At 65.4% G+C, this 23,320-nt stretch overlaps 1 protein-coding gene across 3 annotated transcripts; it reads left to right on the forward strand.

Moving 5' to 3' along the window:
- Positions 1 to 1,434: 1,434 nt before the first annotated feature.
- On the forward strand, positions 1,435 to 22,354 carry BAHCC1 (BAH domain and coiled-coil containing 1). Of its 3 annotated transcripts, none has more exons than XM_052687964.1 (26): positions 1,435 to 1,616; positions 7,390 to 7,569; positions 8,313 to 8,435; positions 8,840 to 10,507; positions 10,579 to 10,684; positions 10,794 to 11,002; positions 11,096 to 11,254; positions 11,592 to 11,782; positions 11,920 to 12,277; positions 12,353 to 13,051; positions 14,143 to 14,327; positions 14,412 to 14,548; positions 14,951 to 15,052; positions 15,632 to 15,743; positions 15,826 to 16,072; positions 16,578 to 16,742; positions 16,828 to 17,162; positions 17,406 to 17,513; positions 17,584 to 17,828; positions 17,915 to 17,990; positions 18,335 to 18,443; positions 18,523 to 18,645; positions 18,736 to 18,909; positions 19,348 to 20,477; positions 21,062 to 21,298; positions 22,073 to 22,354. In XM_052687964.1, the coding sequence occupies exons 1-26, from the start codon at positions 1,457 to 1,459 to the stop codon at positions 22,277 to 22,279; spliced, it is 7,545 nt and encodes a 2,514-aa protein (XP_052543924.1). In that variant the 5' UTR covers positions 1,435 to 1,456; the 3' UTR covers positions 22,280 to 22,354. The 3 variants fall into 3 exon arrangements, with proteins under 3 accessions (XP_052543924.1, XP_052543925.1, XP_052543926.1); XM_052687965.1 differs by having other exon boundaries at positions 7,393 to 7,569; XM_052687966.1 differs by lacking the exon at positions 14,951 to 15,052.
- The last annotated feature ends 966 nt before the right edge of the window (positions 22,355 to 23,320 follow it).

Genomic DNA, 23,320 nt, shown 5'->3' on the forward strand with positions numbered 1-23,320 from the left:
ATTGGGGGGCGGCGCTGACGCAACGCACGGCGGGGCGGGCGGGGGGGGGGGGGGGGAGCGCGGGAGGGGTGCGGGAAGAACGGGGGGGTGAGAAGGAGGGGGGGGGGGGGAGGCCGGCGGGGCGCGAGCGCCGCGCGGCGGCCAATCAGGGGGCGCGCGCGCGGCACGCGCTTATTAGCATGCGGGGCGCGTCGCGCGGCGGAGTGCGCGGCGGGCGGGGAGGCGCGGCGGGGCCCCCGCTCCCTTTCTGCAGGAGCAGCCGGTGCATGGGCAGTGCGCGGGTACCGGCGGAGCTCCGTGCGCACCCCGCCAGGGCCGCCCCGCGCCGCTCCGCCGTGCCCTCGCCCCGCGCGCGGAACGCCCCTCCCGTAAGTAACTGCAATTAAATGGGATTTTGTTGGTGTTGTTGTTGTTGTTTGGGGGGTTTTATTTTAATTTTTTTTTTTTTTGCGCTTTTTAATTTTTTTTTTTTTTTTGCGCGCGTTTAAAAATAAAATTGTGTTTTGTTTTGTTTTTTTTTTTTTTTTTCTTGCGTCGCTTTTATTATTATTTTTTTTAATGTTTGGATTTTTTTATTTCATTCCTATGATGATGGTTGTTATTTTTAAATGCACATTTTTCCGCTCGCTCCCTTCTCCCCCGCCGAGCGCCCCGCGGCCGTCCGCGCTCGGGAGGGGCCGCGGGGTCCCGGCGCCCCGCTCCGCTCCGCTCTCTCTCTTTGTTCGCCGCCGCCCGCCCGGCCCCGGTGCCGCCACCCCGCGGGATCGGCCCGACCGCCGCCGCCGAGAACAATGCAAAGCCCCGACGGGCCCCGGCGCTTTGTGCGGCCTCCGAGCGGCGGGCACCGAGAGAACGGGAAAGACCGGCCCGAAGGAGGGCGGCGAGAGCCGGGGATGGCACCGCGGGGATGCGGGGCGCGCGGAAACGCGGCCGTGCCGAGCGGCGCGCCGGGGAGCGGGGACGGCGGGGCGGTTCGTGTCGGGGAACGGCTGGAGAACGGGGAGAACGCGGCGGGAGTAGCGGAAAAACGAGGGGTGGTGCGGCGGGGAGAGGGGAAATGGGGGCCGGGAAGCGGGAGGGGAAGGAAAATCGGTTCAGCGGAGCGCCGGAGATTCGGGGAAATTACGGACCGCGCAGCGCCGGGATCGCGGATCGGGAGAAGCGGGGAACGGCGCGCCGGGAGCGGCGGAACGAGCGCGGAATCGTGCGGCGGAGCGGCGGGGAAACACGGAGCCGCGAACCGGGAGCGGCGGGGATATCGGCGGCTCCGGGCTGCGGGGAAATCCGGCGGCGGGATGCGGGTCGCGGTGCGGGCAGGCCGCGCTCACGCTCTGCTTTCTCTCTCGTTCCCCAGGAGCGCAGCACCATGAGCCCGCAGCTCCGGCCCTGCGCTGCGCGGCCCCGCGACGCCCGGCCCGGCCCGGAGCGGCGCTGAGAGCCCCGGCCCGGCCCCGCCATGGACGGCCGCGACTTCGCGCCCGCCCCGCGGCTGCTGCCGGAGCGGGGCGGCCTCGGACAGCGGCACGGTGCGGGGCGCGGCCCGGGCTCGGCGCCCCCCGGCCCCTTCCAGCCCGCCAAGTTCTTCCCCGCGCCCATCTCCATGGCCACGCACTCAGGTCAGCGGCTGCGTTGAGGTGGGGAGGCGGGGGGGAGGTTGAGGAATTAAATTCAGGGAGGAAAAAAAAAAAATAAAAGGAATAATTTTTTATAAAGGGGTGCGGGGTGCTGCGGGGAGAACAAGGGCGCTGTTATGGGCGGTGGAAAAAGAATGCGGCGGAGCGCGGCCGCGGCTTTGTGCGCGGTGCGGGGGGGACGCGGAGCCGCGGCTCCCGTCGCCGTTTTGCTGCCCGGCTCGAATTCGCTCTGCTGTAATGGGATTACAATTAGTGCGTGGATTAGGGCGGGGGGCACGGCCGGGCCGCGCCGGGGGGGCTGCGGGTGAAGGGGGGGACGCGGAACGGACCCCTCTGGAGCGGTTTCGCTTTGTGGCTGCGGCCGTGGAGCGGCCCCGGAGGTTGGGGAGGGGAGGGAAATACATTGGGAGTCCGAAAGCAGAGCGGTGCTGCGAGGCGTAGTGCGGAGCTGGGGCTAAAAATACCGTGGCACGAATTATTATTATTATTATTATTATTATTTTATAAAAGTAAAAAAAAAAATTAAAAAAAAAAAAGAAGGGGGGTGGAAGAGGGAAAAGGAAAGAAAAAAAAAAAAAAAAAAAAGGAAAGAAAAAAAGAAGCCAAAGCCAACAACAGAAAGAGCTAAAAATATTCGGCGCTGTTGGCACCGGAGCCGTTCAGCCGCCGCGCGGGGCTGAGCAGCGCCGGCACTGCGGGCAGCGGAGCTCCCCAAATGGCTCCGGGTCGGACTACAGCTCCCAGGAGGCACTGCTGAGCGGGGCTGGGGGGGTTCGGAAGGAACCCTGAGAAAAAGGGTTTAAAGGAGAGGCAAAGAAAAAAACATGGGGGGGAGAAATAATGTTGTAGCGTTGTTTGGTGAAAGGCGTCGCTGAGGGCCGCGCGGTTGTGGCGGAGCGGCGCTTCGGATGGCGGCTGCTTTTGGATGTGAGACGGGCCGGGGGGGCTCAGCAGCATTGATATGGGGATGGGGGGCGAGGGGGTGAGGGGGAAGCACCCCCAGGATGAGCTGAGGGGTGGGAAACGCGGCCGGAGCGGCGTCAGGGCTGCGATTTCTGCCCTTCTGATGTATTTATGGATTAACCCCCAGCTGGGATCGCGGCGCAGCGGCACAGAGCTGTGCTGCCAGCAGGACTGCTCTGCAGCACGGACACGCTGCAACCCCTGCACTGCTTTGCGACCGGGCTGCAGCCCTACGCCGCTTTGCATCGCGGTGCCGCTTTGCGGCCCGGCCGTGCGGTGCTGTTCTGCATCCCAACCACGCAGTCCGGGTTTGCAATGCTGCCGGTGCTCCGTGGCCCCGATGCTGCTTTGCAACCTTCTCCTGCTTTGCACCCCGCTGCTGTTTTGCACCCCGGTGCCGCCGTGCGGTTTGCAGCCCCGGTGCTGCGCTCTCCTCCCCACAGCTGTGTGTTGCATTCCAGGTTCGGGCCGAGCGCTGCTGGGACAGGGTTGGGTCCTAAAACAGGTGGGGATGGGGGCGATTCTGCTTGGCCTTGTGGCCCCGCAATGGGGGGTTCAGGGGGGGTTCGCCTGGAGCGGGGCTTGGAGCTATGTGGGGCCGTGGGGGCTGCGGTGCTGGGTTCGCTCCGCGTTCTGAAAAGTAGGTGTCAAAGTTAAAACAGATTTTGAGATTAACTTGTCTACTCCTTATTAGTGACACTTCTGCGGAAGATTACTGCGGGGTTGGGGGGGGTGGAGAGCGCACATGTGTCGGGGAAAAGGAAAGCAGGATGGCTGAGAAACCCGAATCTCGTGGAATCGTGCTGGGGTGGCTCCATCTGTGCACGGGGTGGGATTGGGATCCAACGGGGGGGGCGGGTGGGTTGCGTGTCCTCTCCCTCCATCCCTCCCCCCTCATCCCTCCTTTGTCCTCCGGCGCTCAGGCGGTGACCCTGTGGCGTGGGCTGGGGTGGGCCTGGGGACAGCGCTGGGGGCTCAGGGCTGAGCACAGAGGGAGGGCCCAGGGCTGCAGTTCTCCACAACCCCTCCGATCCTCCGGCCCCCCCCCCCCCCCTCCTCCCGGCAGCCGCTCCGTGTCCCCGTGCCGACAGCCGAGCGGGCAGTGCTAGCGGGACGTAAAAATAGCAGATTTGGCGATGGAGTGACTTTGCAAAGATTCGCACGGGCTTTGAACTGCGGCCCCTCCCTCCTGCCCGCGATAGCGGGTAAATAAACACTCACCCAATAATCTCATTCTTGGAGTTCTTCTTTATCCGCTCCGTAAAATGAAACAGATGGGCACGGAGCTGCGCCTCCAACCCCGGCACCGACAGCACTCAGCCCTGCTGGGACACCCGGGGGTCTCCTGGGCCCGGCAGCGACCCGTGGCAGGGGTGCAGTGCTTTGCTGCCTTCGCCTCTGCTTTGTGCATAGGGACCCCCGTGCATGCACAGGGTGAGGTTTGCCACCGCTTCGCGCGAGGGGATTTGCATAGGGTGAATAGGGCTGAGCGGGAGGACGGACAGCCCCGCACCTTCCTGGCTTCCCCGCGGCCCCATCCTATTGTAGGGCACGGAGCTGCTCCCAAAATGGCCTCTCCGGCAGTGGGGGGTTCACGGTGTGCAACGGCAGCGTGCCGAGCGGCGTGCCGACCGTGCAGCGTGCTTCAGTCGTGCAAGGAGCTTTGCACCGTCCTCGTGAGCGGCGCGCATGGAGCAGCGTGCGCCCACACGGCGAGCCGGCGTGCAGCCCCTGCTCTGCTCCGTCCTCCCCTTCCCTCCGTCAAAAGACGACAGATTGCAAGTGGCACTTAGCACGGAGAGACTGCCTTGTGATTACCCATCGGATAACATTTTAATTGTACTTCTGGCACTCTGTCAAGCTAATTTGAACGGCGTTTCAATATTACAGCATTTATTTAGTGCCATAACAATATGGATTAATCTTAAATTATAACGGCGGGGAAATTATATTACACTTATTTGCTATTTGCCAAATATTTAAAGGGGCCACGTTGGGTTAAAATGCGCTTTGCGTGGAGGGGAGCGCGATGTGGTGGGGGGGGAAGGGGGGGCATCCCCAGCACCTCCCAGTGAGGTCCCCAGGGCTGGGAGTGGCACCTCCAGGGCTGTCTGGCAGACGTGGGGTTATTAATGACCGGGTGTTGTCATCGTGCTGGGATGAGAGGGGGCCGTGCGGGGGGGGGTGTCCCCAGAGAGGGGTCCAGGGCTCCGCTGTGCCCTCAGCCTCATGTGCCACGTCCCATGTGTGCTGTCCCGGTGACCCCGGTGGGGGAGGGTCCCCTCCAGCCCTGCGTCTCGGCGTGCAGCCCCAGCCACGGCCCCGCTAGGAATGTTCCAGCCCTGAAATAGCAGAGGGAGTAACCCAACCCCACGGGGTGCGCACGTCGCAGACGCTCACGTGGGGCAGCCCCGGGGACACCGCAGTGACAGCATCCTGGGGGCAGTGCCCCTCTTCCAGCCCCGTGTCCTTGTGGCCCCGCTGCATCCCGAGGGGGGCTGGAGGGGGTGACCCTTGTACAGGAGCATGGTGTGCGTGACCCCCGTGCCTCGGTGAGGTTGGGAGCAGTGGGGCGTGGGAAAAGCCAGGGCCTTCCCATAGAGAGAGGGAGGGAGGGAAAAAGGGAGGGATGCTGCGTGGGAGCACGGCCGGGGACCCCCTCCCTTTCCCGGCAGCGCTGCTTTGGTTGTGTGCCCGTGGCCCCGCGCCCCGTTCCGGGCGGGAGCCCAGCAAGCAGCTCGGCCGGAGCAGATGTGGCCGGAGTCTCCTGCGGCCCCACTCAGCACCAGGGGAAACTTTTCTGTCTTCCCAACACATTCTCATCTGCGCCGGGCCGGGCGCGGGGGCGAAGTGCGGCGCTGGGGGGGCTCACACCCTTCCTGACCCCCCACTGCCCGTCCCTGCGGGTCGCGCTGAGGCTGGGCGCGCGCGGTGCTGTGGTGACCCGGTGGTGGCTTGGGGCTGTCCTGCAGAAAAACCCCCCACGCTCCCCACGGGCTTCCCGGCCCCCGCGGTTTGGCCGGGGATCAGAACGCAGTGCGGTGAGCTCCGCTTTTAACCCTTTCCTCTGTCCAGTCCAGCCTCGATTGGGGGATCCCAAATCCGACTGTATGTCCCCACCGCGCCTCAGTTTCCCTTCTCATGCTGCAGTGGCAGTGGGACACGAGCGGCTGTGTGCTGTGGTACGGTTGGCACAGATGCGGGCACACCGGGGATGACCCCACGGCTGTGCCCTGAGTCCTGGCCCTGCTGGCTGTCAGTGTGGGGAGTTTGGTGCAGAGCTGCGAGCGGTGCCTGCGGGGCTGAGTCACAGCGCTGGCCTCGGGGTACGGGCAGCGATGCCAGGGAGTTCCCGGCCGAGGGGCTGTGGGATGGCACCGCCTTGTGCTGCGTGGCTGTGAGGTGAGATGAGAGTTCGGCACGGCCTCAGCAGCCCTTCGTCCCACAGCCCCGCACTGGGAGAGCCGAGGCCGTGGGAAGGGCTTCGAGCAGAGCCGAGCGTGCGAGCGGGGTGGGAACGTGGGGGCCTGCATGCGCCTGGGGACCCATCCGTGCCAGGGGGCGTGAGTCATGGGTGGGACGCGCAGGGAGGGTGCGCTCCGGCCCCGTGTGTGTGCTGTGTGTTTTTCACAGCCTGTTTCACAGCTTCCAGAAGAGGCTCCTTCTGGAACCCTCGGCTTCCTGCCGAGCTCACTGCGTCGCCGTTCCCAGCTCCGCACCACGGTCCCTCTGCTCCGTCACCGCAGTGCCGCGTCCCGACCCAGGTGTGGGGGCCGTTCCCAGGGCTGCGGCCGTGCCCCCGACCCACGCGGCCCCGACGGCCGGCGCAGGAAGGAGCGAGCTGCCTGAAACCACATCCCCGACACTCATCCCAGAGGCATCCCGGCAGGATTAGCCGGGGAGCGTGGGCAGGCTTAGAAAGCAAAGCATCACTTCCTGCACCGGCCGGGCGGGCGGCCAGCACCGGTCCTCTGTGCCGAGCCGTGCCGAGCCGTGCCGAGCCAGGGAAGGGCCGAGCGGCCGCGGCCCCGCCAGCCCACGTCGGCAAACACATGCAGGCAGGAGCGGGGCCAAGCGTGGAGGGGCTGCTGGCTACCGGCTGCGATGTTTCCACCATGACCTCACAGCTTGGCCCGAAGAACGGGGCAGGGGTGTCCCTGCGGGGCGCCCGGTGCCCCCCAGGCCGCAGGGCGGGGGCTGCCCTCTGCCTTCCCCGTCCTCTGCTGTGCTGTTCTCCCTGCACACGTGTGCATGGACACACACATGCACACTGACAAAGCAGCGCCTGATGCACCGGCGTTGCTCCAAGGAGCCGTGCCCCGGTCACAGGCGACCGTCCCCATGTCCCCAGCCTTTGTGTCACCGCCTCCCGGGCACTGGCAGCGCTCCGGCTGCTGCGGCTGGCAGCTGCCCTACTGGGAGCAGCATGGTTCCGTGTACCCCATCTGTCTGGCTTGGCACAGCACGGCACAGCAAGGGGTTGCCCACAGCAGCTCGGTGCTGGGGTCACAGGGAGCTGCGTGCGCATGGGGTGCACACACGGGGGCAGGGCATGGGCACTCCTCGTGCAATCGCACCGGGGAGATGTGTGGTCAAGTGTGTGTGCACGAGATGTGTGTGCACAAGCAGCGTGCATGCACAAGGGATGCCCTCCTGATGCCGTGCAACAGGTGTCTGTGCACAGCTGTGCAAGCGCAGGGGGTGAGTGACTGTACCAGCACAGCGGGAGCTGAGGATGTGGGTGCAAGGCATGGCTCAGGGCACCCCCTGACTGTCTTCTCTCACCCCGCAGCAGGGAGCGGACTGATGGGGAGTGCACCCGCCTCGTCCTTCATGGGGAGCTTCCTGAGTGGCAGCCTGGGCTCGGGGGCCCCCAGCCACCCTTCGGGCCCCACCGCCTCCCCCCCAGAGCCGGCTTTCCGCGGGCCGCACTCCGGCACCTCCCAGATCTGGTTCTCACACTCCCATGAAGGTGAGTGAGCTGTGCAGGGGGAAGCACACCCCACAGACCCCCCCCGCCCAGAACAGGACAAGGCTTGGTGTGCTGCATGCAGGGGGTGTTGTGGGGCTGCAGACGAAGGTGCTGTCCCCCAGTACTGTGCACAGAGCTGGGCTGAAGCCCAGGCAGCTCACGGCACCGGTGGGCACTCTGCGGTGCTGAATCTGGGGGTGCACTCAGACGCTGGAGGTGCTGCGGGACCCCTGGGTGCTGCATGTGCAGTGGAGAGCTGGGATGATGGGAACCATCGCTGTGCCGTGATGAGCTGCAGCTGCAGTTCATCGGGGCTGTGGTGGGAGGGGGCGGCCCCGCGGTGCCCCCCCGGCACGCCGTTGCCCCAGCCCCACCTGAGCGGGGGCCGACAGAGTTAAGGCGTGGGGCGGTGGTGCTGGCGCAGGGCCCTGGCTCCCGGCCCAGCTGGTAGTTTGAGTGGCTGCCAGCTGGCTGCCGGCGTGCCGGGGCCTGCGTGCCGCACAGGGGGGGCGGGGGGGACCGGGCAGCACACGCGGCTGACGGACGGCTCGGCCGGGTTGGGGAGTCCCACGCTGTGCCGGGCTGCCCTGAGCAAGGGGTGTATATTGGGGTGGGATCACGGCCCCTGTGTGGCGAGGTGAGGGCAGAGCGTGCACGGAGAGGTGCACGTATGGCACACGTGTGTGCATCACGATGGGTGGCACCGTGCAGCAAGCGGCCCCCTGACCGCTGCACCCCCACAGCACCGGGGTACCCCCGCTTCTCCGGGAGCCTGGCATCCACCTTCCTGCCCATGAGCCACCTGGACCACCACGGGAACAGCAACGTCCTCTACAGCCAGCACCGCTTCTATGAGAGCCAGAAAGGCAGGTACCAGGGTGGCACCGGAGTGGCACTGGGAATGGCACTGCGGTGCCTGTGGGGGATTCGTCCTGCAGGTGGGGGCTGCAGGACACCGTGCTGTGTGCAGGGACGCGGTGCCCATCCCTGGGTGCCCCCGGAGGGCTGTTGCTGGAGCAGGTGCCGTGTGCCCGGGATGGAGCAGAGCCGTGGGCGCAGGGTGGTGGGCAGCCGTCCCAGCTGCCACTCTCGCTTTTCAAAATATTGTGGCGGGCGCTTAATAGGGAGCATTGTTTGGGTGGGTAATGGAGCTAATTAGGCCGTGCCTTTCCCCGCGCTCCTCCTCTCGTTAGCGGGGCGCTGGCACGGCCGCGGACGCACACGCTGCGCTGTGCCGGAGGGGGGCTGACCCGCTCCTCTCGCCCCGCAGATAACTTCTACCTGCGCAACCTGCCCGCCCAGCCCGCCCTGCTTCCCGCCGGCCACGGCTTCCCCGGCATCGCTCGCGCCGCCCCCGGCCCCCCCGCCGGCTCCTGCAGCCGCGAGCGCGACGCCGGCCCCCTGCCCAAGACCCCCAAGGACTACGACCGCTTCCTTGCGGCCAAGGAGAAGGCGAGCAAAGCGGACGGCAAGGAACGGGTGCCGGAGGACGACGGCAAGGAGCGGCACCGCGCCGTGCTGCCGGTGCCACCCGAGGGGCACTGCAAGGAGGGGCTGCCCCCCCGGGCCGGCGCCAAGCACCTGCCCTCCTGCCTGCTGGGTGCCAAGGGGCTGGAGGGCGACGGCCGCGCCGCGCTGCCCAGCTGTGCCGGCAGCGCTCTGCCCCGCGCCGTGCGCTGCGCCAAGGAGCCGTGCCGTGAGCCCGCCGCCCCCGAAGCCCCCCCGGCGTACGGAGAGTGCCTGGAGCGGCGGCAGATGCTGCACCACGCCGTGTCCTACGCCGTGCCCGCTGGTCCGGCCCCGCTCGGCGCCGCGGCCGCCGGTTCCTTCCCCTGTCTGCAGCTGCACGCCGGCCCCGACGTGCTGTGCCCGCTGCCGGAGAAGGGCGGGCGGGAGCTGAAGCTGAGCGGTGCCACCTTCGTGCCTTCGGTGGGACACCTGACGGACAAGAGCCGCTCCTTCCAGGTGGCGGCCGAGGGCTGCGGGATGGAGCGCGCCGAGAGCAAGGAGCGGCACGGCGACACCGAAAACCCCGGCGCTGCCTACGGGGCTGCGTTCCACCACGGCAAAGCCGAGGGCAAAGCCGAGCGCAGGATGGAGTGGGGCGGCCCCGGCGCGCGGCTGAAGGGCTTGGAGTACCTGGGGGGCGGGGGAGCGGCCGAGGGAGCCCCCTATGGTGCCCTCGGCCCCCCGCCCAAGGGCACCCTGGAGAAGGGGTACTTCGAGGTGCCGCCTGCCCCCGACTGCGCCCGCGCCCCACACCACGGCGAGCCGCTGGGCGCCAAGCTGGGCCCCTCCTGCTGCACTTTAGAGAAGGGCCCCAAGGAGCCCCCCCCGCAGAAGGTGGCGCGGATCCGGCACCAACAGCACGGCACCGGCGCCGAGGCGGAACAGTCCGAGGGTCAGCGCAAAGGTCTGGAGCTGAACTCGCTGGGTTACACCGCACCCCCCCTGCCCCCCTGGGGCGTGCAGGGCCAGGGCCCCCCCATGGGCATGGCGGAGGAGAGGAAGGGTTCCTACCTGGACCCCTTTGGCACGGGTCTGCAGCAGGCTGCACTGATGACTCAGGGCTCGGTGCTGAGCCAGGATATGCCCACCCCCCCGGATGAGGTCTCGGCCATGAAGAATCTCCTCAAGTACAGCAACCAAGCACTTATCGTGGGTCAGAAGGCCGCTCCCTTCGTGGGGCTGGGTGGCATCAAGGGCAGCTGCGCCCACCAGGATGCCAAGTTCCCCCCCCCGGCCAAGGGGCAGCCGGAGCTGCCAGACTGCGCCCGAAGCCGTGAGCACGAGCTGGGGCACGGCGAGGGTGAGGTGCGGCAGCCACCGGTGGGCATCGCCGTGGCCGTGGCACGACAGAAGGATACGCTGAGCCGTCCTGAGCCTTCCTATGGCAGTGGGTCCAGCCGGCAGGGCAGGACGGCCGCTGGCATCAAAGGTAAGGGCTGGGGGGCGGTGGGGGGCCGGGGGTCCCTTTGGGGCCGTGCTCACCTCTCTGTCTTCTCACAGCCGGCACCACGCGGCCCATGCACGTCATCGACCTGGAGGCAGAGGAGGAGAGGGGACGGCTCTGTGAGGAGCGCCTGGGGCTGCCGGGACGAGAGCTGCTGCTCCAGTGAGTGCCACGCCGGGGGGGATGGGAATGGGGCTCCCCTTTACGGTGTCACCTACCTGAGCGTGGCCCAGTGCCACTCGATGCCACCGAGGTCTGTTTCTCCCTGCAGGGACAACAAGGAGCTGGTGGAGTTTGCACGGATGCACCCCTCGGGGGGTTGTCCCGGAGACCTCACCCCCCACCTGATGATGGCGGGGGGCTCCTCGCTGCCAGCAGGGCAGCTCGGGGGGGACCCGGCTGCCCACGCACACCCGGCGCACACGCATTGGCTGCCCCGCACCCGCAGCCCCTCCATCTGGATGGGGGGGCACTCCTACGGTCGGTGCCACTTGGGGGGACATGGGAGCATGGGGCTGCCCCCCTCACCCCACTGCTGACAGCCCCCTTTTGCCCCTCTTCCCCCCTCCCCAGGCATTGGCCACCCCGCGCTGCACCAGAACCTGCCACCCGCCTTCCCCACCTCCATGCCCAGCACCATGCAGCCCGTCTTCCCCCTCTCCCAGGAGCCCCCCACCCAGCTCGTCATCCTGCCCACCGAGCCCCCCACCCACGGCACCCCCCACACGCTGGGTGAGGCTGGTGGGTGTGGGGGGTGACTGCGGGGCATCCTCGCTTTGTGCTTGGGGGGGGCCTTGGGGTGATGCTGGGGGTGCAGGGGTAAGTGATGGGATTCTGGGGCTGTGCGTTTAGGACCTGCAGGGTGACCCCATCCCACGTCCTCATCTGTGCTGGGGGAGGTTCAGGAATAGACAGTGGGGAAGTCCATGTGGGTGCAGCTGTGGTGCAAGGGTGGAAGATGGGGGGTCCTTCTGGGTGCAGGGTGAGAGGGAGTGCACCTTCGGGGTCTGCAGGATGACCCTCTCTTGGGTCCACGCTTGACTCCTCCTCCCCCCACCATTGCTTGCAGCTGACGTGATGGACCAGGCGTCACTGTGGCCCCCCATGTACCCAGGCCGGGGTCCCAGCGCCCACCTGCAGCACACGGGGCAGCTGCCTGTGTACTCGCGCTCCCAGTTCCTGCGACAGCAGGAGCTCTACGCCCTGCAGCAGCAGCGGGCGGCCCAGGCCCTCGAGATCCAGCGCCAGGCTCACGTCCAGGTGCCACGGGGACTTGGGGATGCGTGGGGGCTGCGTTGGGGTGGGACGCGGGGCTGGGACGGTGAGGTGGGATGCTGCTGGGTGGGATGCGGGGCTGGATGTGTTGCAGGGACACATGCTGACCTCATTCCCCGCAGCGCAAGCCGGAGGAGCAGCCCCTGGAGCTGGAGAACGTGGGTCCCGAGAAGCCCCTCAAGCCCTCTCACAAAGCAGTTGCCTTAAACCCCCCGGCCAAGGGCATGTCCTCGGCTGCACCTGGGCCTCCCAAGCTGTCCCCTTGCTGCCACTCCCCGGCCCTGCGGCACCCGGCCAAGTGCCCCGTGGCGCTCCCCACGGCCCCCTGCACTTTACCCGTCTGCCCCACTGCCAGCTCTGCTGTGGCCCCGCGCTCCCCGGCTGACAGCCCCGTCCCCGTGCAGAGCAAGGGCAGCGACGGCGAGGACAAGCGTGGGGAGGGACAGCCGCCCCGTGACTACCCCAAGTCCCTGGAGCCAGGTAGGGGCACGGCAGTGAGGAGGAGGAGGTGGGGATGGGCTCTGAGCTCACACTGAGCATCACTCGTTCCCGCAGACCTGCCCCCAGGGTACAGCTACCCTGCCTCCAGCATGGGCTTCTCGGAGGTGCCCCCTGCCGAGCCCGCCGACCCCGACACCATGCAGGCGGGCTCCCCGCCAGCTGAGCCTGAGCAGTCACGGACCTTCAGCCCCGCCGAGGAGCCCGTTGCTGCGCGGGAGCTGCCATCCACGGGGGCTGCAGCCGAGGGTCCGGGTGCCGTGCTGCACCGGCACCACCTGCTGCTGGCTGCTGCGCCGGGCGCTGTGCCCGGAGAGGAGAACTTCGGGGCGTGCAGGGAAACAGCAGCGGCGTTGGAGCAGAGCTCTGTAGAGCAGCAGCACCCGGTGCCCACAGAGGGATCCTCCCCGCTGGGCCCCCCGGATGGCGAGGAGGAAGAGGAGGAGGAGGAGGATGAAGAAGAGGAAGAAGGTGACAGCGAAGGCTCAGGGCCGGAGGGCAGCTGTGATGAGGAGGAGGAGGGCGACGGCCCCAACCGTGCACCCAGCATGCAGCAGTGCTGCACAGGAGGGCTGGAGGTTCTCATCGCCGCTGGCATCGACCTGGGGGAGCTGCCAGCGCTGGGGTCCCCTGGGGAGCCCCCCCCAGCACCCCCTTCTCCTGCACCCTGCACCGTGGGACTGCCTGGCATCGCGCTGCTCAGCGAGCTGGCCGAACTGGAGCTGCGCCAACGCCGCTGTGACTTGGCCATGGAAGGTGAGCAGCCCCGTGTGCCCCCTCCCCATTGCTGTGCCCCCCCCCGGTGCCTCCCAGGGATTCTCAGCGCGCTGCATGCAACGCAGAGGTCGTGCAGTGGAGGGGCTGCAGCGTGTGTGCAGGGCTGTGCCGGGCAGAGCGCGTGCCGTGCAGCAGAGGAGGGGCTGTGTGCACGCTCGCAGTGTGCATTCACAGCACAGGGCCGTGTGAATGCCGTGCTGGCAGTGCAGGGCTTTGTGTGCCTTCACAGCGCAGCACTGTGCTCGTATTGCAGAGCAGGACCATGTGCGTGTTTCCGCTGCAGAGCTTGTGTGTGCATCATCTGTATATTTGCAGCGCAGGGCTTTTTTGCACACTTGCACTGTCTGCGGCTCGGGGCTTTGTGCGTGTTTGAATCACATCTTTGCTGTTTGTGTGCCTTTTGCACGCGGTGAGCTGCAGCAGCACGGTGCCCAACAGCAGGGCCCTGCTCACAGCCCTGGTCCGTCTTTGGGGCTCTGCTCCAGCGCTGGCTCCAGACAGGCGCCGGGATTCCCTCCCAGCTCGGCTTCCCCAGGGAATCCCAGGGGCCCCTGCAGGGAAGGCCCTGGCATCTCCCCAGCGCCTCTGCAGCGGGCCGGCAGCCGCAGGGCCTCGCATGCTCGGTGCTGGCTGTACCTTGCTATAGGGCTGTGCGTCTGTGTGTGGGGGCCATGGAGTCCCCACGGATCCCCCTCCCACAGATGGAGCTCTGGTTGGGGAGCATCACTGCGTCCCTCCCCACCCTGGCCTTGGCTCTGTACACCGATGAGTTCATCGCTGGCTGTTCCCATGCACCCGTCCCTGCAGCGCTCTGGGGACACACTGTGCCCTTTGTGCCATCCCTGTGCTCTGTGGATGTGCTGTGGCAGTGTGTGCATGCAGCACCCCGTACCCCACAGACCCCTGCGTGCCCTGCATGCCCCCGGATCCCCAAGCCTCTGGCAGTTCTCCCTAAGCCCACCCATGGGTGCTGCCCCCGCATGTGTGATCGGTGCCACTCCAGTGCAGCGTGCGCTGAGATGGGACAGGGGGGGTTCTGGTGCATCCCCACTGACCTCAGCTCTTGGCAGGGGAGGACGAGGACCTGCTGGCCTTCAACCTACAGAACCTGGCCACGGTGGCAGCCGCCTGGTCTCTAGTGGAGGCAGCCAGCCGGGAGGGCAGCCCCCCAGCACTCAGCCCCCTGCCCGCCTCCCCGCCGCCCCGTGCCCGCGTGCCGCGCCGCAAGTACACCTGGACCCCCAAAACCAAGGCGGTGAGTGAGCGCCCCCCGCCCCACACTGCCATGCCGTGCTGGGTGAGCCGTGCCCGGGGCGAACGGCCGTGTCCCCATCCCCAGGTGTGCCCGCTGAAGGCGGCCATTGAGCAGCTCAACACTCAGGAGGTGGAGGTGCGGATGCGGCTGGCTGAGCTGCAGCGGCGTTACAAGGAGAAGCAGCGTGAGCTGGTGAAGCTGCAGCGGCGGCACGACCACGAGTAGGTCCTCATCCCCATCCCTATCCTGCGGGGGGGGGGGGTGCGGCCCTGAGGTTGGGACTGGGGGCTGCATGGTTGTCACCGGTGCAGTGAGTAGGAGGCAGTGCTCAGCCCGACGGCATCAAAGCACAGCACCCAGCGGTGCGATGAGTTCGGGGCTGTGCTCAGCCCGGCGACGCTGCAAGGGCAGCGCTCATCAGTGCCATGAGTTGTGAGCGCCGCGCTCAGCCCGGCGGTATCACGGCTGGCGCTCAGCGATGCGATGAGTTGGGGCCGTTCTCAGCGCCGTGGCATCGCTCGGGGCCGCGCTGAGCATCGTGCGGGCGGCGCCCATCGGTGCACTGAGCTCCGGCCGTACTCAGCCCGGCTCAGGCTGCCCCCGGTTTCGCCCCGCGGCTGCAGGCGCGACGAGAGCTCGCGGAGCCCGGCGCGGCGCGGGCCAGGGCGGCCGAGGAAGCGCAAGCACTGCAGCACGCTGGGCCGGGCCGAGAGCCGCAAGGTCAAGTGAGTGAGCGGGGGGTGCGCGCCCGCCTGTCCCCGCGCTGGGGACAGAGGGGACCGACCCTATGATGGGGGTGGTGGGGCCGTCCCTGGCTGTGGGGGTCTCCGTCCCTGGGCCTCCCCCCGCCCGGATGCGGGAGCAGCGTTGCATAAAAGCCTCTTTATCTGCGCTGTATAAAGTCATTGGTCACGCTGCAGTGGTGTTCATTGCTGCCGGCGCTTTATTATTATCCATTAGCCGCCCGGCGCAGTCGTTTTCACACTCACGGGCCCTGTATAATTGTCCTTCTCTGCTACAAATTGCCTCTCCCGACAGGCCCATTTGCATAAATCCTCCGAGCTAGTCCAAACACGATTGGAGTGTGTGTGCGCGCGCGGCATCAGGCCCGATGATTTGGTAATAATAGTTAAATCTGCACTAAATGGTTCCTTCAATTAAGACAGAGGGAAAAAAAAGAAAAAAATTAATCTGGAGGTTTTATGTCACGAAACGTTTAAGAGAGTGAAGGTTGCGGGGGGAAAGAATAGGAGGGGTGTGCGGGTCGAGGGGGGACGGTGGGTGCCCACGGCGCGCTCCCGCAGGGCGGTGCAGAGCAGCCTGTCCCTGCTGTGTGCCGAGCTGCGCGCCGAGCCCCAGCCCAAGAAGAAGCGCAGCAAACTGGAGCAGCAGTACGGAGCCATGGCGGGGGCTGCGGTGAGTGCACCCCACCGCGGGGCCGGGCTCTGCGGGGTGAGGGGCTGCCGCCCATCCTGAGCCCGTTCACTCCTCCCCGCAGGAGAAGGTGCGGTGCAAGAAGAGCAGCGCGCAGAGCAAGCTGGCCTGTAAGGTGGCTCACAAGGTGTCGCAGCTGAAGCAGAAAGTGAAGAGCAAAGGGCTCCCTGCTGGCATCAGCCCCTTCCGACGGAAAGAGCCCAACCCTGGCGGCCGCATCCAGAAGAAGCTGTCTCGCCCCAAGAGCTCCAAGGGCACAGCCAAGTACCAGCCCCAGGAGCCCGACCCCTGTGAGATCTCTGGCTTCAAAGGTAAGGAGAGGGATGGGGGTCTTGCGTGGGACTGGGAGTGTCTCACGTGGGGCTGGGAATGTCTCACATGGGACTGAGGGGTCCTGCATGGAGTTGGGGGGGTCCTGTGTGGGGCTGAGGGCATCCCAATTGGGTTTGGAGTCTGGCACGGGGCTGGGGTGTCCCACATGGAGCGGGGATGGCACCGTGTGGAGCTGGGAGTGTCTGGCATGGGGCTGAAGGGGACCCTGCATTACCTGGGGGGGTCCCATATGGGGCTGGGCTCATGCAGTGAGCTGCACAGCATGGAGAGGCTGCTTGGAGCAAGGGGATGGGACTGCTGCAATCCAGGGACTGTTGCAGTGGGAGCTTGATGCTACATGGAGGCTGCACACACACTCAGGGACCGCTTGTACCCGGGTACCCCCAAGGACTGGGACCCACCTCTCACCCTGTCCAGCACAGGGGGTGCTTGGGGCCACCGCAGGGCACAAGGGGTCCTTCAGCCCTGTCCCCCACCTTGCAGATGGGCACAACGAGGACTCAGACAGCGATGATGGGGATGAGGAGCCCGACCTGGCTCTGCTGCCCTCAGTGCCCATGGCTGTGCTGGGGCCCTCCCCGTCCTCTGTGGTGAAGATGGAGGCCAATGAGAAGGCGAAGAAGAAGAAGGAAAGGCAGGGGCTGCTAGGTAACAGAACTTGGGGAGGATGGGGTTTGGAGGACCCCTGAGTGGTGCCGGAGGGAGCTGATTCCTGTCCCCTCCACACCCCCAGGTCCGTGCCGCCTGGGCAGCCCTGAGGGCGAGGTGAAGATCAAGCGGCGGCCTGGCAAGCCGGGTGCTGGCAAACTGGAGAAGGTGCCGGCACGGCGCAAAGCGGGCGGCTGCGAGGAGGGGAGCAGCAAGAAGAAGCTGAAGGCAAAACCCAAAGAAAGCCTCCGGACGGCCGTAACCGGCGGCCCCAGCTCCGCTGCCCCCCCCTCCGCCTGCAGCCTGTTTGGTGCTGCGGACCCCCGGCACTTTGGGGCGAGGGAGGACGGCGCACGGCTGGCCAGTGAGCGGCTCAAGAAGGCCACACGCAAGAGCAAAGTGCTGCAGTCAGCACTGCGGGTGAGCACAAGGCTGGGGGGTGCTGGGGGCCATCGGGTGTCAGTGCTGTTGGGGATGGCAGAGGGATGCAGGGTGTGGGGGTTTGGGTTACCTGTGGGACTGGGAATGGCAAAGGAAACGCGGGTGTGGGGCTTACAAGGGATGCATGTGTCGGTGGGGCACAGGTGGCACTGTGGGGCTGGGGTAGGGCTGAGTGCTGGGACCCTCCCCAATGGGTCTGAGCCTCCTGTCCCCGCACTGCAGCGGAAGAACGGGGCCCTTTCATTGGCCCTCTCACCCCGGAGTGCCAAAACCATCCTGAGCAAGGGCAAGAAGCTGGGCAAGGTGAAGAGCAAAGTGGCCAGCAAGCAGGTGAGCAGCCCCGCAAATAGCGTGCCCTCACACCCGTGTCCCCCACACGCACTGAGCTCCCATCCCACAGTGCAAGGGCCGGGCGGTCAGCAAGCTGCTGGAGAGCTTCACCGTGGAGGACGACTTCGACTTCGACGACAACAGCAGCTTCTCAGAGGAGGAGGAGGAGGGCAGCGCAGGCGGGCGCCGCTCCCCCCCACTCCACACCTGCGCCATCCAGAAGGAAGACCTGCGGGACGGGCTGCACATCCTCATCCCCAAGGAAGACAGCCTGCTGTATGCCGGCAGCGTGCGCACCATCCAGCCCCCCGACATGTGAGTGGGGCCGGGGGCTGCGGGATGGAGAGCTGCGGGGTGTGGGGTGGCAGCGCTGAGCCCTTCTGTCACCTGCCTCTCCCCAGATACAGCATCGTCATCGAGGGTGAGAGGGGGAACCGGCAGCGCATCTACTCACAGGAACAGCTGCTGCAGGAGGCAGTGAGTGGGGATGGGGATGGGGATGGGGATGGGGGGGGATGGAGATAGGGATGGAGATGGGGATGGGGATGGGGATGGGGATGGGGATGGGAATGGGGATGGGGATAGGTTTGGTGACAGGGACAAGGATATGGATGTGGAATAGCTTGGAATGGCGTGGGATAGGATGGAATGGAATGGCATGGCATGGAAAGGAGTGATTCCTTTGAAAGGAACCTTCAAAGTTCACCTAGTGCAAATGTCTTAAGGTCCAGCCAGTAGCTAAGGGGATGGGGATGGGGAATGGCTTTGGGGACAAGGATGGGGATGGGGACAGGGCTCACACAGCCCGGTGCTGCCCGCAGGTCCTGGACGTGCGGCCACAGTCACGGCGCAGCCTTCCTCCCGGCACCCGCGTCTGCGCCTACTGGAGCCAGAAGTCACGCTGCCTGTACCCAGGGAACGTGGTGCAAGGTGAGGGGTGGTGGAGGCAGCAGCGGGGTGGGGGGCACGGCCCTGTCCAGCCCCGGCCCCACGTCCTGCTCTGCCGCAGGCTCCTCCAGCGACGAGGAGGAGGACGACCCCGAGGCGGTGATGGTGGAGTTCGATGACGGGGACACGGGGCACATCGCCGTGTCCAATATCCGTCTGCTGCCACCTGACTTCAAGATCCAGTGTGAGTGGGATGGGATGGGATGGGATGGGGATGGTGGATGGGGCTGTGGGGATGGTGTGGGGATAGCGCTGAGCCCCGCTCTGCCCGCAGGCACAGAGCCGTCCCCTGCGCTGCTGGTGTCCAGCTCGTGCCGGCGGAACAAGCGCTCCTGTGGTGATGTGGCTTCCCCTGGTGAGCTGCCCCCCGGACTGTGCACCGAGAGGCACGACGGCCCCAAGGGCCCCAGGAGTTCGGGCAAGAAGGCGATCTGCAAGGAGAAAAGCGGTATGGGGGGGGGGGTTACAAGTATGGGGTGGCTGGGCGTTAGCAACAGTGAGGGAGGGGATGTTGTGGAGGAGCAGAGGTGCAGGCGTGGGGCAGCGTGGTGGGATGTGAGAGTTGGTGGGGTGCGGGTGGATAGAAGAAGTTGTGAGGTTGGTGGCGTGGAGGAGGGGAGAAGACAGGGAGAGGGGATGTGGGGAGGTAGGCATGGGGGGGAGATGGAGGGATGCAGGGAAAAGGGGATGCGGGCACAGAAAGGAGAAGAGAGGGGATGCAAGGATGCAGTCAGGAGGGAATGCAGATGGGGAGGTTAGCAGGAGTCAGGGATGCGGGCAGGGAGAGGGGGGGCAGGGAAAGACGCAGGCATGGGGAGGAGAGGCAGGGGCGCAGGAGGAGGGGATGCAGTTCAGAACTGAGGCTGTGACCGCCGTCCCCCCTCAGGCAAAGCCCTGGAGCTGCTGTCGGGCAGCCGTGCGCCGGCGCTGGGGGAGCCGCTGGGGCGGCGGGGCGGCCCTCTGCTCAGCTGGTCGGCGGTGGCACAGACGAAGCGGAAGGCGGCGAGCAAAGGCACGGCCGTGCTGCAGAACCTCTTCCAGGTGAACGGCAGCACCAAGAAGCTGCGTGCCAAGGAGGCCCTGTTCCCCGTGCACCACCACGTCGCCGCTCCCGTCTTCGGCAACGGCTTCGGGGCCGACTCGTTCAGCCGCATCGCCAGCTCCTACGCGTCCTTCGGGGCCGGCGCCGGGCTGGTGCTGCCCACCGCGCAGAAGCTGCTGCGCTGCAAGAAGGCGGAGCGGCTGGAGGCTGAGATGGGCAAAGGCAGCCGGCGCAGGGCTGGCGGCGAGTTCCTGGTGAAGCTGGACCACGAAGGGGTGACGTCCCCCAAGAACAAGAACTGCAAGGCCCTGCTGCTGGGCGAGAAGGACTTTGGGGCCAAGCTGGAGCGGCCGCTGGCCAGCAGCTACGCGCACTCGGCGCTGGGCAAGGAGAGGAAGGGGAGGGCGGCCGTGCACCCGCTGCCCGTGGGGCTGGCGCTGCGCAAGTACTCGGGTCAGGCCGAGTTCAGCCTGAACTGCGACAGCGACTGCCACAGCTCGTACTCGGACATGGATGAGGAGGAGGATGCTGGCGGGCTGGGTGCCGACGTGCCCTCGCGCTTCATGACCCGCCTGTCGGTGTCCTCCTCTTCCTCGGGCTCCTCCACTTCCTCCAGCTCCGGCTCCATCTCCACCTCCAGCCTCTGCTCCTCCGACAACGAGGACTCGTCGTACAGCTCGGAGGACGAGGACTCGGCTCTGCTGCTGCAGACCTGCCTCTCGCACCCGGTGCCGGCGCTGCTGGCGCAACCCGAGGCTCTGCGCTCCAAAGGCTCCGCGCCGCAGCGCTGCTTCCTCACCAAGGCGGCCGCCGCCGGCCCCAAGGCCAAGCTCAAGCGCAAGGAGGCCCTCAGCTTCTCCAAAGCCAAAGAGTTCTCCCGGAGGCAGCGGCTGCCCTCGGTGGAAAACCGGCCAAAGATCTCCGCCTTCCTGCCCGCGCGCCAGCTCTGGAGGTGGTCGGGGAACCCCACGCAGGTACAGTGGGCACAGAGCAGTGGGGCGCTCAGAGTGGGGGTGTGGGGATGTGGCGCGTGGGGCACGGTGCTCAGAGCAGCATCTGGGGGTGCGTGGCTGCGTGCAGGGTGTGCAGAGCAGTGTTTGTGGCACAGCAGGGCGCGTGGTGCAGAGAGCGTGGTGCAGTGTGCCTGGTGCACGGCTGAGAGGGAGCGCAGGGTGTGTGGATGCATGTCTGGATGCGGGGGGCATTGAGCAGAGCTTGGAGCATGGTGAGGGGTGTGTAGGTGCAGAAGGGCACGGAAGGATGCAAGGTGCATGGATGGGCGTAGTGAATGGAACGTGGTGCGCGGGGTAGGATGTGTGGATGCAGAGTGCTTTGGGCACAGTCTTGTGGCTGTGCAGGCCCACGGAGCAGAGTGCAGTGGGTAGGATCCACGGGTGCAGGGTGCTTCGAGCGAGCGCATGGAGCTTGAAGCACAACCTGCAGGTGTGCAGATGCAGTGCAGGGTGCAGGATGCTGGGTGTGAGCACGGGGTGGGTGGAGAGTGGTGCGGAATGTGCAGGGTCGTGGTGTGCAGTGCTCTGACCGGTGCTCCTTGCAGCGGCGGGGCATGAAGGGGAAGGCACGGAAGCTGTTCTACAAGGCCATCGTGCGGGGCAAGGAGACGCTGCGCATCGGGGACTGCGCCGTCTTCCTGTCGGCCGGGCGGCCCAACCTGCCCTACATCGGGCGCATCGAGAGCATGTGGGAGTCCTGGGGCAGCAACATGGTGGTGAAGGTGAAGTGGTTTTACCACCCCGAGGAGACCAAGCTGGGCAAGAGGCAGAGCGACGGCAAGGTGTGGGGTGGGGTGGGCACAGGTGTGTGGGGGGGGTGGGTTTGGGGTAGGGTTGGGGATGGGGTGGGATGACATAGGATGGGGATGGGATGGGCACAGGTTTGGGGATGGGATGGGATGGGATGGGATGGGATGGGATGGGATGGGATGGGATGGGATGGGAATGGAATAGGCACAGGTTTGGGGATGGGGATGGGGATGGGAGGGGATGGGCACAGGTTTAGGAATGGGATGGGGATGGGATGGAATGGGGCACAGATTTGGGGATGGGATGGAATGGAATGAGTTGGGATGGGTACAGGTTTGGGTATGAGATGGGATGGCATGGGCACAGGTTTGGGCATGGAGATGAGGATGGGGATAGGGATAGGATGGGCACAGTTTTAGGGATGGGATTGGGTGGGATGGAATGGAATGGGATGGGCACAGGTTTGGGAATGGAGATAGGGAGGGGGATGGGGTGAGATGGGATAGGATGGGGGGGTGGGATGGGATGGGGTAGGATGGGATGGGGATGGGGATGGGGATGGAGATGGAGATGGAGATGGGATGGGGATGGGGTAGGATGGGGATGGGATGGGAATGGGATGGGATGGGGATGGGGATGGGGATGGGGATGGAGATGGGGATGGGGTGGGATGGGGATGGGATGGGGATGGGGATGGGGATGGGGATGGGGATGGGGATGGGGATGGGGATGGGGTGGGGTGGGGTGGGGTGGGATGGGATGGAGGCAGCGCAGCGAGTACCAGCGTGTGACCCCCATCCCCGCAGAACGCTCTGTACCAGTCGTGCCACGAGGACGAGAACGACGTGCAGACCATCTCCCACAAGTGCCAGGTGGTGGGCAGGGAGCACTACGAGCAAATGACCCGCAGCAAGAAGTACCAGGACCGCCAGGATCTCTATTACCTGGCGGGAACCTACGACCCCACCACCGGCCGCCTCGTCACCGCCGACGGAGTGCCCGTCCTCTGCTGACCCACGGGGACGCGGGGAGGGGGCACGCAGACCCCTCCTCCCCCCCGCCCCCCCCCCCGGCCATTATGCAAAGCCCGGCCCGGCCCTGGGGCTGCGCGGGGGGGGGGGGGTTTGGAGGGGGAGGGGGGGTTGGGGGAGCTCCCGCACAAGCCATACTTTCCCTTTAGTACCTCTGACTGTTTGCCAGCAGGTAAAGCAGAAATCAGGTGTGTTGTTCTATTTATTTTGCGTGTAAATATTGTTATTATTTCTTCCGGGAAGTTTTATGGAGAAAAAAAAAAAGAAAAAAAAAAAAAAAAAACCAAAAAAAAAAAAAAGGAAAAAAAAAATAATAATAACAACAACCCGACAGCAAACAAAGGACGAGAATTAAAATATTAATAATAATAATAATAATAACGCGGGGAGGGAGGAAGGGAGAAGGGGGGAGGGGGGGAGGGGTCCGATTCATGCACTGTTTCCCCCCAGCCTGGCTGGGATGAGGACAGCGGGGGGGGGGCTCTGTATATAAGGGGGGGGGCGGCGGTGGGGGGGCCGCGGTGCAATAGCGGGGGGTGTGCGGGGCGCTGGCCCGCCCTGCCCTGCCCTGCCCGGCCCCACCGCCCCCCGACCGCCCCTCCTTCCTTCCCCAGCGCTGTAAATGTGTACAGAGCCGCGGGGGGCTTTTTCCAGTTGTCAACACTATTAAAAAAAAAAAAAAGGAAAAAAAAAAAAGAAAAAAAGAAGAAGAAAGAAGAAGAAAACACGGAAGCCACAAACGGGCACGCGGAAAGCAGCAAATAAAAAAAAATAATTAAAAAAAAAATTAAAAATGATTTAAAAAAAAAAAAAAAAAAAAGGTGATGACCGGAAAGAAAAAAAAAAAAAAAAAAAAGGAAAAAAAAAAAAAAGGATTAAAAACATAAAGGTTTTATGAACAGCAAACTCTATGTAAAGGCCTTTTAGTATGGAACTTTTTTATTGATAACTTGGCTTATGAATAAATATATGAACCGTTGGTTGTGTGTGACGGCAATGAGGTGGGGGGCACGGTGCGTGCAG

This window comes from Tympanuchus pallidicinctus, unplaced genomic scaffold, assembly GCF_026119805.1.
Source record: "Tympanuchus pallidicinctus isolate F22 unplaced genomic scaffold, pur_lepc_1.0 scaffold23, whole genome shotgun sequence".
In the NCBI taxonomy this organism is placed as follows: domain Eukaryota; kingdom Metazoa; phylum Chordata; class Aves; order Galliformes; family Phasianidae; genus Tympanuchus; species Tympanuchus pallidicinctus.